This window comes from Dama dama, chromosome 26 (genome assembly GCF_033118175.1).
Source record: "Dama dama isolate Ldn47 chromosome 26, ASM3311817v1, whole genome shotgun sequence".
Classification (NCBI taxonomy): Eukaryota; Metazoa; Chordata; class Mammalia; order Artiodactyla; family Cervidae; genus Dama; species Dama dama.
Window position 1 is genome coordinate 48,587,509 of NC_083706.1, and position 12,001 is coordinate 48,599,509.

The window sequence follows — 12,001 nt, forward strand, 5'->3', positions numbered from 1 at the left end:
GGTCAGTGTCCGAGCCAGGCAGGGGCAGAGGCAGGGCCCATCGTGGGGAGGCAGGACATGAGGCCTCGGGCAGCCGGACTAAAGGCTTGTCCAGGTGACGGAGGAAGGGTGACTTTCCAGAGAGCATCACAGGCCCGCTTCTGCCCAAGGACCACGTCCTCAGATAGTCCGTCCCATCTGGGAGCACACAGTGTCCCTGGCCCCTCATCCGTGATGTTACTTTCGATCGCCTGGGTAAGGTGTTCTTCAGTTTCTTTATTTAATGTGTCTTACGTTTCAACCGAGAAGCGATTTACGGGAGACACTTTGTGACCATGCAAATATCCTGCTCCTCAACAAACTCCCTTTAAGATGTGTGGTCAATGGATGATTTTTGCCGAACAGTTTTTTCCTGGGATGGTTATAAGGTGATGATTTCCCATCACTCCCTCTGTGTTTATTGGTTGGTATTTGCTGTAAAAACCCTCCCTTCTATCCATTGTCACTAGCCATCTCGCCAGGCGGCCACCTCCCCATCCTCCTGCCCGCATCCATCTATCCATCCACTCATCCAGCCAGCCAGCCAGCTCGCCTCTGTAGATGTTCCTGGATTCCTGTTCTATTCATCAGGTTATAATCCACTACTGTCCTTAACACTGTTCCATATCAGGTTGTCTTAGATTTGTCCAGCGACAGAGGCCCTCCACCAATAACCGCCAGTTTCAAGTTTGCGTTTTAAGCTGCCGGTGTGAACTAAGTAGTTCTAGACAGTAAGGCAGATTCGTTTGTGGGTCGTTATGACAGCTCAGATTTGAGGGGCAGTCAAGGTCCCTGGGCCTTGCAGAAGAGTCTGGAGGGTGGTTTCTCTCTCCCAGTTGGCTGGGCTGCATCTCTGCCCCATGGAAAGGTTTGTGGATCCACCGTGGGCCTCGTGGTCTGTTTTCTGTGGATGAGTCCAGCCGGCGTGGTCCATGCGGCACTTAGGATAGGGCCAGAGCAGAGCCAGACTCGGGTTCAGGGCCTGGCCGTCCTGAGCTACAGATGGACCGCGGAGGGGCCGAGGGGCTGCTGCTCTGGCCTGGCTGGTGGCGGAGGGTGACTGGAAAGGCGATTGCGTCCTGGGCCGGAGGAATCACCAGCGTCGTCTCTCTTTGATTTAGGTTGGCTCCCATCATCTGAGACTCAGCAGAGGCCTGGAGGCCAGCGCCCCTGCCTTCGACAGGTAGGGTCATCAAGTCCATCCTCCCTCCTATCAGACAGTGGGACTGGGGGCCAGGGAGTGGCCAGAGCGGGAGACCCCAAATCTGCGCTCTGAATCTGCCTTTCATTCTGGCTCTTTTTGCCAAAAGGCAGTTTACAAAATGGGATATTTTCCATGCTCTCAGGTTTCCCTGCAGGTTCATTAATAAATTGCTCAGGTAACACTTTGCAATTGTTTTATCCATTCCTTTTGCAGTGACGCTCTTATCTATTTGTCCTAGTTAATAAGGGATCATCTAAATTATAGGGTGTTTCTAAGCCAGTTTCCTTTTGTTTTTGAAGTAATGTATTCTGAGGCTTTACAAAGTCATGGTATCGAAAGGTATAAGGGAAAAGGCAGAAGTGCTCTAACTCGCAATTCCCACTGTTAGTTTTTATGTGTCATTCTCAAAGAAATTCTGGTTCAATTCAGTTGCTCAGTCATGTCCAACTCTTTGTGACCCCATGGACAACAGCACACCAGGCTTCCCTGTCTGTCACCAACTCCTGAAACTTGCTCAAACTTGTGTCTGTTGAGACGGTGATGCCATCCAACCATCTCATCCTCTGTCATCCCCTTCTCAATTCTGGATCACACATAGTTAATTTTTTAAAACACAGATTGGATCATTGCGTGCTTCCTATTTTTCAGCTAGCTTAAGAAAAGCCATCACTAACCTGAACTCTTGGTAATTTGTACTTGAAAGTTATTAGCTTCTTAAAATATATGTTGTTTTTACTCAATGCTAATTTTAAAATGATCTTAATGGCTATAAGAATAATTTTCAAAGTAATTTTTTAAGTGTTCTAATCATGCTACCTGAAGCTTCATTTGGACTTTAAATTGGCTTGCAGCCTTCTTCTTTATCTTAAAATTGATAACACCAGCCCACCTGTGTCCCCCAATTAGCATATTACTCCTCACCTGAGCAGGCCTTGCTGCAACTCCACATGTCAGACCTCAGACCAGGACGCACCTTCTCTGGACAGGAGGAACCACAGAGCCCAGAGTAGCCAGGCCACGCATGTCCTGTTCTTCCAGCACCTGCCCCCCATGGCCGCCTGTCTTCAGGGACGGGGCGCAGCCTGCTGGCTTCTGCAAAGGCTTCAATCGCCCAGATCTGATCCAGCCCTGCATCTTCCTGGGGGAGGGACTGCAGCAAGGCAGGGTTGCCAGGACCATGGCCCTGGGAGAATTCCTCCCCACGGAGACAGAAGCTCATGTGAAGATGAGCAGGCAGGCTTATCGTCAGCCATCTGCAGAGCAGCATAGACTGCCCACTTTCAAATCCTTGTTCTACTCTGCGGTGTTGTCCCTCAGAGCTAGTAAGACAGGTTTTTTGTGGTTTTTTTTTTTTCCTGTTTGTGGGGCCAAAATGGTTCTTTTCTGATGGTTAACTTTAAGATATTCCATTTATAAGAGAAATGTTATTGTAGACACTGGCAAAATGCAAAACTGTTTAAAGAAGGAAAGAATCTAAAAGCACATAAAATTCCACCACTTTTAACATTGTCCTGTGTTGTCTTCCAGTTTTTTTCTAGTTTCAGACGTAAAGATTGCATTACTAAATCAGTTTTACGTCTGTTTTTTGCATTTTGTCTTTTCCCTATTTTTTTTAAAAGCTACATTTAGCTATTTCTAACATTAGTAAAATTATAGTTACTTTTCAATAGCTGGTGGTAAGAATATTGGAGTCTCCCCCTACTATTTCAATATATGTGTAATAGTCTCTGATATGCAAAGAATTTTCCTAAAGATGGAAATTTTCTTATAACCTTCTTGCTGAGGTTAAACATCACGAAATGCAGCACTTAGATGAAAAGACTGGGCCCCGAGGTTGATGGCTCTCCTACTGGTTTTTCTAGATTTGAGAAAGTACCAGGTGAAATAGATTAACTTTGGAGATACGCACATTGCGTTTATGAGGCTCTGTTGATGAGAGGCAGGTTAGCGGTTCTGGATTTACAGGGGGTACCGTATAGAAGTCCGGCGTGTCCTTGTCTGACCCCACGCATGTTCAGAAGTCTGATCTGCTGTTCCTCTCGGCCACTGCCTTTCCTGGGGCCAGCTCATCCTGGACTGCTAGTGCCCAGCCGGGGCCCTCGAGGGTGGGGTCAGTGTGTGCCCCAGGGGCGAGGCATCACGGACTGTCCTGGTCTGTTGCAGGCATATGGTGCTTCTGAAGGAGCAATACGGGAAGCAGGTGGTCGTGAACCTGCTGGGCAGCAGAGGTGGAGAGGAAGTGCTCAACAGGGCCTTCAAGGTAACTGGCTCCCCGCCCTGGGGCGAGGCCAGGAGAGGGGGTGGGGGGTGCCCTGCTCAGGGTGGGCTTCCCTGGGGACTGGAGATAGTGGCCTGCTCTCCCATGTTTGGGGAGATTTTTTTTCCATCAGAGCTTCAGCATTAAGTGATCTGGGCTCCTGACGAATGAAGTTTAATTTTCGTGAAGCCATGGTTGGGTGAATCTGCTCAGAAGGAGAACAGAGCATCTCCTGGCTCCAGCTGCCTTTTCTCCCCACTGGGTCATTGAGGACTCAGCACGGCCGGGCCTTTCCCCATCTCTCTTGGACGAACATACATACGCGTACATGCATACATGCATGCACATGTATGTTTGGGCTCCACCCTGTGCATCCCTGACCCCCTCGGGGAACTGGGGTCCCCTCCTCCCTTGGCGGGCAGGCCCAGCCACTGGCCCGCACCTCCTGGCAAGTCCACACAAACACCGGCAGGACACTTGTGCCTAGGTAGCTCTTCAGAGCCCTTACTGGGTTTAACGTGAGCAGCCTAACATAATTTCCTCCTGTGAACTTGGAGCCTTCGAGTCGTCATCCAGCCTTGTTTGGGCTGCCTTCCCGAAGCTGCTCACTGTCCCCAGCTCTCTGTGGACTCCCTGTGGCTTTTGGCACAGGTCCCCCCTCCCCGCCCCCCAGAAGATGCAGCGAGAAGCCCTGGATGGGGAGGGGGCCATGAGCAGAAGGCTCCACCCACCTCCTAGCATCTCTCCCTGTTCCCAGTGCCCCCGTGTGCATTCAGCCTTCTCTGGACCGAGTGGGCTGTGGGCTTACACAGTCCTTTCAGCCTGTGTCCCCTGCTGGATGGGAAAGGAAAAAACCCTGTGGTTGTTCAGAGCTCAGGGAAGCCCCTTATGGAGAGTGTGAAGTCAGCCCTCACTTCACAGGAAGCGTGTCCCCTGTGGTCCTGGCCCCTGGCCAGTGGAAGCTTGAATCCACTGGGTGTGCCTTTCCCGCTGCTTGGGGAAGCCCTGTGCTTGAAGCAGACTTTCTGGTGGCCAGTTTCACTTGGCCAGACCTGCTTTTCCTGTTTGGTTTGTTGCTATGGGCAACAAGCTTGACAAGTATCTCCCCTCCCATCCATCTTGGCAGCAGTGTTGGCAGCTTATTTTAAGATAGAAGAAGGGGGAAAAAAAAAACCCTGAAGAATCTTTCCCCCTTTGTGCCTCGATTTTGGGGAGAAGGTGGTCTTAGCTGACCCTAGCAGCTGGTGGCCCCCTGGGCCAGAAAGGCAAATGACGACAGCAGACCTGGGACCCAGTGCAGGAGGCCAGGCTTCTGAGCAGGGAGGAGCTGAGAGGCAGACACTACCTGGAGAGCCTGGGTCATGGTCCCCACTGGAGTCACATCAAAGGAGTTCCCTCGGCAGCCTGTCGATTCCACCACGCTGAGGTCCGTTCACCAGCAGCTGGTCTGTGTCCCATGGCTTTCAGGCCACAGGGGACAAGGCACTTCAGCTCACGAAGCCACCAAGCATGCCTGCTTTGGGTCAGCTGATGACCTCACAGCAAGACCTTCTTGATATCGATGGTTGTGTGTTGATTTGCATCTAACGTGTGGGGGACAGGCCCTCAGAGTCGTAGGGACCAGACCGCCCGAAGCCCTTCCAGCCCTTTAAGGACTAGACTCTGGCTGGGCACATGGTGGACGAGTCTGGTCACACGGGAGGGTGCCCTGGGATGGCAGCGCGTCATCCTTGGCCCCCAGGGCTGCCTGGTGAGAGCACTGGGGTGCCTGATGTGGAGGGCAGACCTTTCCCCGGCACCCACCTGCGTGCTTCCCCACCTCTGGCCCCACCTTCAGTCCGGCTCATTTGTCGGATCCAAGCCCCGGGAGGCCCTGAGCCCCTGTCTCCTCCACCCTGGGGTTTCACTGGGCCGGACCTCCCCTCACCCCTAGATGGCCTGGAGGACCCTCCTGGAGGCTTGGCTTGTAGGGATGGGACTGGTTACCAGGGCAACGGGAGCTGGATTATGAGCTCTGCAACCTGCTTCACTGCCCCAGGTCCTGGGGTGCCAGGCACTGCGGGCCCTGCAGAACAGAGCTGTCCTTCCCCGCGGGCGCCCTCCGGAGAGCCCTGTGGGAGGTGATGTCCCTGCTGGGCCCGGGGCTGCCCCGAGGAGGCACGGGGCAGAGTCACAGAGCCGCAGAGCCACACTCTGGCTGTCTTCCATCCGAGGTGGACCTCCGGCCCTTCTGCAGGCGAGACGTGCTTTGTGGTTTCGTCCCCGGGGTCGTGTTCTGTGCTGCCCCTTTCCGGGTCAGGGCTGGTAAACCACCTGGTCCCACCTAACCCTTCAGGCCGAGCCCCCGGCACTGCTGAGTGATGCGGTTAAGTGATCAGATGCCCTGCCACCCTCTCCCATCCCCTTTCAGAAGCTGCTCTGGGCTTCCTGCCACGCCGGCGACACGCCTATGATCAACTTTGACTTCCATCAGTTTGCCAAAGGCGGGAAGCTCGAGAAATTGGAGAACCTCCTGCGGCCCCACTTGAAGCTGCACTGGGATGACTTTGACGTGTTCACCAGGGGCGAGAATGTAAGTCCCCGGTGAGTCTCAGCTGTGTCCTGTCCTCCCTCTGGGTGGGCTGGCCAAGGGGCGGGCCTCTCTCGGGAACGCACCGCCCCCAACCTCGCTGCTCCTGCTTCCGCCGGTGGGCAGACCTGTGACGTGTACCGTCGGGGAGCCTCCACTGAGGTTTCCATGGGAAAGACAGAGCCGGGCAGGCAGCCTAGAATCAGCTTGTCTGCGTCATGCCGGTGACTCCGGGCTGCAGGCGTGGGCTCTCGGTGGCGGTGGGCGACCAGGCAGGAGGTGAGGGGTCCTCTCTTGATGAGTTTCCTTGGGGGCCTGCAGCCCCACAGGCCACTGTGCCACAGCCACGGCTTCTTCTAGCACAACTTGTAACTCATATCCTTTGGTTTCCTAAGTTTTCAGAAAGGCACTTTGCGGATGAACTGTCTCGACTGCCTGGACCGAACCAACGCGGTGCAAAGCTTCATCGCCCTCGAGGTCTGTCTCTCGGGCCATCTGTGACCTGTCCTGGGCCGTCAGGGGGATGGGCTGGGCTCAGCACCCTCGTGGGCTCTTGTGGTCACCGTGGGGAGGGGACAGCCATGTGCCCGGCATCTAGAGAGGGGTCTCACCAAGTGGTCAGGTGGCTAGTGATGTGATGGGCCTTTCACACGCTCTTTGGAAGGCACCCAAGACACGGTGGTCCACAGATGACACCTGGAGAAAAGATAGGGTGTAGGGATTGTTGTGGACCTTTCCATGGACGAAGGCAGAGTAAGGCTGCCTGAAGGTGAGGCTGGGTTTGCAGCCTGCTGCCCGGATGACCTCTTCTGGCTCCCTGCTGGGAGGAGGCGTGGGGTCAGTGATGCCCACCATCCAGCCTTGGCTGTCCTGCTTGCTGGGGGTCTCAGGGGAGGGCTGGGTGGTGTAGATGAAGTCGGATGGACCGTGGCAGGAAGCCCCATCCTCTGCTGCGAGGGGGCCCTGTTCTCTGAGGGCACAGAGTCAGCCCCGCAATCCCTGAGTAGGAGCTCACGGCGGGATGGCACCGTGGGCAGCTTCTGGGGGGGATGTCAGTGACCGCTGGCCCCTCTGCCTCTCCCAGGTCCTCCATCTACAGCTTGAGAGCCTCGGGCTGAACTCAAGGCCCATCGCTGACCGCTTCGTGGAGTCCTTCAAGGCCATGTGGTCTCTGAACGGGCACAGCCTGAGCAAGATGTTCACGGGCAGCCGGGCCCTGGAGGGGAAGGCCAAGGTAGGGCCAGGCCCCTGGGGGTGGTGGGCGGGCGGGCGGGTGGGGGCCCACGCAGGCCCCTCTCACGGCTGTCTGTTTGTCTGTCTGTTGTCTGGCCGGTGGCAGGTGGGCAAGTTGAAGGATGGGGCCCGGTCCGTGTCTCGCACGATCCAGTCCAACTTCTTCGACGGGGTGAAGCAGGAGGCCATCAAGCTGCTGCTGGTCGGGGACGTCTACAGCGAGGAGTCTGCGGACAAAGGGAGGATGCTGCTGGACAACCCGGCCCTGCTGGGTGAGGGGCTCCCACTCACCTGGAACTGGGGGGGTTGTATGAGTCTGGCTGCCCTGCCATCCGGAGGGCATGTGGCGGGTCCAGCCAGCCTGGCTACCCTCACATAATCCTAGATGACATGTGGCTGGCAGCCCCTGAGCAAGCGAGCTTCTGTGCTCAGAATCTGACCCTTGACCCCAGCTTGACTCGTCTCATGGTCTGACCAGCTGATCTAAGCGGCCAGCTGTCGTGTTTTGTGTGAGATGCTCAGCCAGGTGCAGCTGCAAGCGGAGGCTGAGGAGAGGCTCAGGAGAACATAGTCATTTATCTCACAAGTCCTGGAGATGCTGCGCAAGGCCACATAGAGAACCCCAGGGTGGTCAGGAGGCAGAAGGGAGCTTAAGCCATGGTTGTTTTTGGGGTTTTCATAGGAAAAGTTGGGCAGGGTAGATAGTGTGGCACTGGCTGGCTGGAGTAACTCTGTGGAGCTTTGGGCTACAGTCATGGGCTCTACGTGGATGGTACCTTGTCCAGGGATGATGAGGTTCAGTTGCTCAGTTGTGTCTGACTCTGCAGCCCTATGGACTGCAGCACACCAGGCTTCCCTGTCCTTCACTATCTCCAAGTTTGCAGAGACTCATTTCCATTGAGTCTGTGATGCCATCCAACCACCTCATCCTCTGTTGCCCCCTTCTCCTCCTGCCCTCAGTCTTTCCCAGCATCAGGGTCTTTTCCAGTGAGTCAGCTCTTTGCATCAGGTAACCTAAGTATTGGAGCTTCAGCTTCAGCATCAGTCCTTCCAATGAATATTCAGGGTGAATTTCCTTTAGGATGGACTGGTTGGATCTCCTTCCTGGGAGGACATCGCCTCCAGGGAGTGGGGGCCGGAAAGAGGAGGCGCAGCTCAGGACTAGTTGTGTGCACGGAACAGGCTCTGGCTGAGTCTGAGAAGTGGCTTAACCCCAGGAGGAGTGGTCCCTCCCCACCCTGAAGGTCGAGCTCCACAATATACAGAAGATAAAATTGTTTACATGGTACCAGCTGTCACTCTGGTTCCCAGGAGCCTGTTCTTCTGGACTCATGGAAGTACTCACGCTCCTTCTTTGTTAGTTTGGACTGTTTTCTAAACTGAGAGGCTGGGAGAGAGAGAGTGGGCTCCCCAGGAACTGATGTCTTTGAATGTTAACTTACTCCAGGGATCTTTCTCAGCTAGAAAGCGTTCTTGGTCCCATTGCCACATGTCATTTGTAGGGACTCTCCCCTGAGGGTAGCCTCCTGTTTCTGTTATGACCCGGGACCCTAGAAATCTTCCAGTAGGTAGGCTACCTTCCACGCTTAGGGACAGGACTGTCACGGTTCCCTCAGTAGCTAGAGGTTTCTTTCTTTTTTTCTTTTTTTTCAGTTAGTTATACTTGACATATTAGTTTCAGGTGTATAACATAATGATTTGCTATTTGTATGTGTTGCGAACTCAGTTCAATTCAGTCGCTCAGTCATGTCTGACTCCTTGCGACCCCATGAACTGCAGCACGCCAGGCCTCCCTGTCCATCTCCAACTCCCAGAGTTTACCCAAACTCATGTCCATCGAGTCAGAGATGCCATCCAACCATCTCATCCTCTGTCATCCCCTTCTCCTCCTGCCCTCAATCTTTCCCAGCATCAGGGTCTTTTCCAATGAGTCAGCTCTTCACATCAGGTGGCCAAAGTATTGGAGTTTCATCTTCAACATCAGTCCTTCTAATGAACACCAAGGACTGATCTGCTTTAGGATGGACTGGTTGGATCTCCTGGCAGTCCAAGGCACTCTCAAGAGTCTTCTCCAACACCACAGTTCAAAAGCATCAATTCTTTGGCGCTCAGCTTTCTTTATAGTCCAACTCTCACATCCATAGAGGACTACTGGAAAAACCATAGCCTTGACTAGACGGACCTTTGTGGACAAAGGTCTCTTCTTTTTAATATTCTGCCTAGGTGGTCATCACGATGATAATTCTAGTTCACGTCCATCACCACAGATAGTTACAAAAGTTTTTTTTTTTTACTTGTGATGAGTATTTTTAAGATCTACTCTCAGCACTTGTCGAATGTATAATACAGTGCTGTTAGCTACAATCATCGCTCTGTACATCACATCCCCAGGCTTCTTATTTTATAGCTAGAAGTTTGTACCTTTTGACCACCTTGATTCACTGCCCCTTACTTCCACCCCAGCCTCTGGCAACTGTTCTCTGCATCTGTGAGTTCATTTTTTCTTAAAGTTTGTATATGTCTGTAGGCACGTGTGTGGGGATGTGTTGAAGATTCCACATAAAAGTGAGTTGGGGGTTTCTTTGGGAAATTTTTAGTGGCTTCTTACCTCCTAGGGCTTCCCTGGTTGCACAGATGTAAAGAATCTGCTTGCGATGCAGGAGACCCGGGTTTCGATTCCTGGATCAAGAAGATCCTCTGGAGAAGGGCATGGCAACCCACTCCAGTATTCTTGCCTGGAGAATCCCACAGACAGAGCAGCCCAGCAGGCTACAGTCCGTGGGGTCACAAAGAGTTGGACACGACTAAATGACTAACACTTTCACTCTCCCCTAGAGCAGGGGTCCCCAACCTCCGGGATCTAATGCCTGATGATATGAGGTGGGGCTGATCTAACAATAATAGAAATAAAGTGCACAATAAATATAATGCACTTGAGTCATCCTGAAACCACTCCACCCCATTCCTTCCCTGGCCCATGGAAAAGCTGTCTTCCACAAAAATTGGTCCCTGATGCCAAAGAGGTTGGGGACCACTTTCCTAGAGCCTGTAAAACATTATAGGGTTCATGGAAAAGAAGGGGAAACCTAGCAGTTTTCCTTATAAAGGTGTATAACTCTTGTCTTAGAAATTTTTGGAGTTTTTGAAAAATTAGTTTGCCCATGCTGAAAATGGCATCACACCCCTTTTCAGCTTTTATTCCTCCGTTACTGGGGAGATTCCTATTTGGCTTCTGATAGCCAAGGTGACTTTCGTGTCAACCCTGGAGACAAGGCCACCTCAGGACAAGTGGAAAGAAACTCTGGGTAGTACACGGCGTCTCATTTCATAGCAAAGTGTATGTGATGGAGATTTGGGTTAAGTGCCCGGTTTAAAAAATGGAATATATTTTGGCCATCTAGAGGATGGACCGGGTTCAGAGTAATGGTTTTTAAAAGGCTTGAGTCTGGGGTACAACAAACCGCTGCTGGTGCTTGGACTGGAAGGGAGAGAATGCAAAGGTGGGTGTCAGAGCCGTAGTTCTGTGCGGGAAGCTGCAGGGAGCCCATTGATGAAATTACCGTGGGATCGTGGAGTGACCGCGGAGGATGCGCGTCCCTGTGACCTGATGTCACAGCCCGTGTGGCTCTGCTGGGGGAAGGGTGTAGAGGGGACCTTGCGGCAGAACGACCTCAGGGAGGTGCTCTGCTCATGGTGGGATTTAGCCTCATCCTCATAAGGCACGGCCACTGGTCTCTGTGGATGGCCTCGGCATCCCTTTCCGGCAGCAGGCCTGGCTGGGTTTCTGGGGGTGCTGGGGAAATGCATGAGGATCGGGGTGCAGCCAGACATGCCCTTTCTGTGCCCCCCGATAGTGACTCCCAAGATCCTGAGAGCCATGTCGGAGCGCCAGTCGGAGTTCACGAATTTCAAGCCGGTGCGCGTGGCTGTGGGCACCTGGAATGTGAACGGCGGGAAGCAGTTCAAGAGTAACCTGCTGGGCACGGCCGAGCTGGCCGACTGGCTGCTGGACGCACCCTCGCTCTGCCGAGTCGCCGGACCCCCTGGTGAGTGCGGCCGGGTCGGGGTGACCAGTGTAGACCCCCTCGCTGCGGGCCTCACCCGCAGGTGGGAAGTCGGGTCCTTGGCCTTCTCGCTCCTCAGAACGTTTAGCAAACGCTGTGGTCTGACTTTCCAGAAGATGTCTGGCAAGTTACATATGTGGCACCTTTTCCTTTCCAAATGTTTGGAAGGGTTACCCAAGCGGTGAATCTCGCTTTTCTCTTCACACGTGGATTTTGCACTTTTTCGGTTTCGATAACTAGAGCCTTTGGGCTGTAATAAGTGAGTGAGATGCCGGGCTGGGCCCACGCCCTGACCCAGGACACACACCCCTGCCTTTTCCCAGACCCCCCGTGTTGACACATGTCTGCTTGAGCAGTCACAAAGCAGTTGTGTCCGCTTTTAAGAATAAAATAATGGAGAGGTTGGACATCTCACGTTTTATCCTATGTCATGCAAGGTAATATTTAACGGCCTTAGAGGTCAGGATCCAAACACGTGCTTTTTCTCTGAGAGTCAGCCATTTATCTAGGCCTTTGACTTTTCTCCTGCTCATATGGGTTCTGGAAAGCCTCGTGGGCCAGATCCCTGCTTGCTGTGTGCAGTTGCTGGGGGCAGGTGGGGAGCTGCACTAATGGACCTTGAAGATGATCAGAGCCCAGAGCCCCGTTCCCACGGT

The 12,001-nt window shown here is 53.4% G+C and overlaps 1 protein-coding gene across 3 annotated transcripts in view; it reads left to right on the top strand.

Moving 5' to 3' along the window:
- Positions 1-12,001, top strand: part of SYNJ2 (synaptojanin 2) — a 103,401-nt gene that overhangs the window by 60,276 nt on the left and 31,124 nt on the right. For all 3 annotated transcript variants that reach the window (XR_009690679.1, XM_061130224.1, XM_061130225.1), the window contains exons 6-12: positions 1,140-1,201; positions 3,386-3,482; positions 5,890-6,062; positions 6,444-6,525; positions 7,133-7,282; positions 7,388-7,553; positions 11,136-11,327. Coding sequence is in view for 2 of the 3 variants with exons in the window: in XM_061130224.1 (XP_060986207.1) it covers positions 1,140-1,201; positions 3,386-3,482; positions 5,890-6,062; positions 6,444-6,525; positions 7,133-7,282; positions 7,388-7,553; positions 11,136-11,327 (922 nt within the window). In the remaining variant the exon portion in view is untranslated. The remainder of the gene's footprint in view (positions 1-1,139; positions 1,202-3,385; positions 3,483-5,889; positions 6,063-6,443; positions 6,526-7,132; positions 7,283-7,387; positions 7,554-11,135; positions 11,328-12,001) is intronic.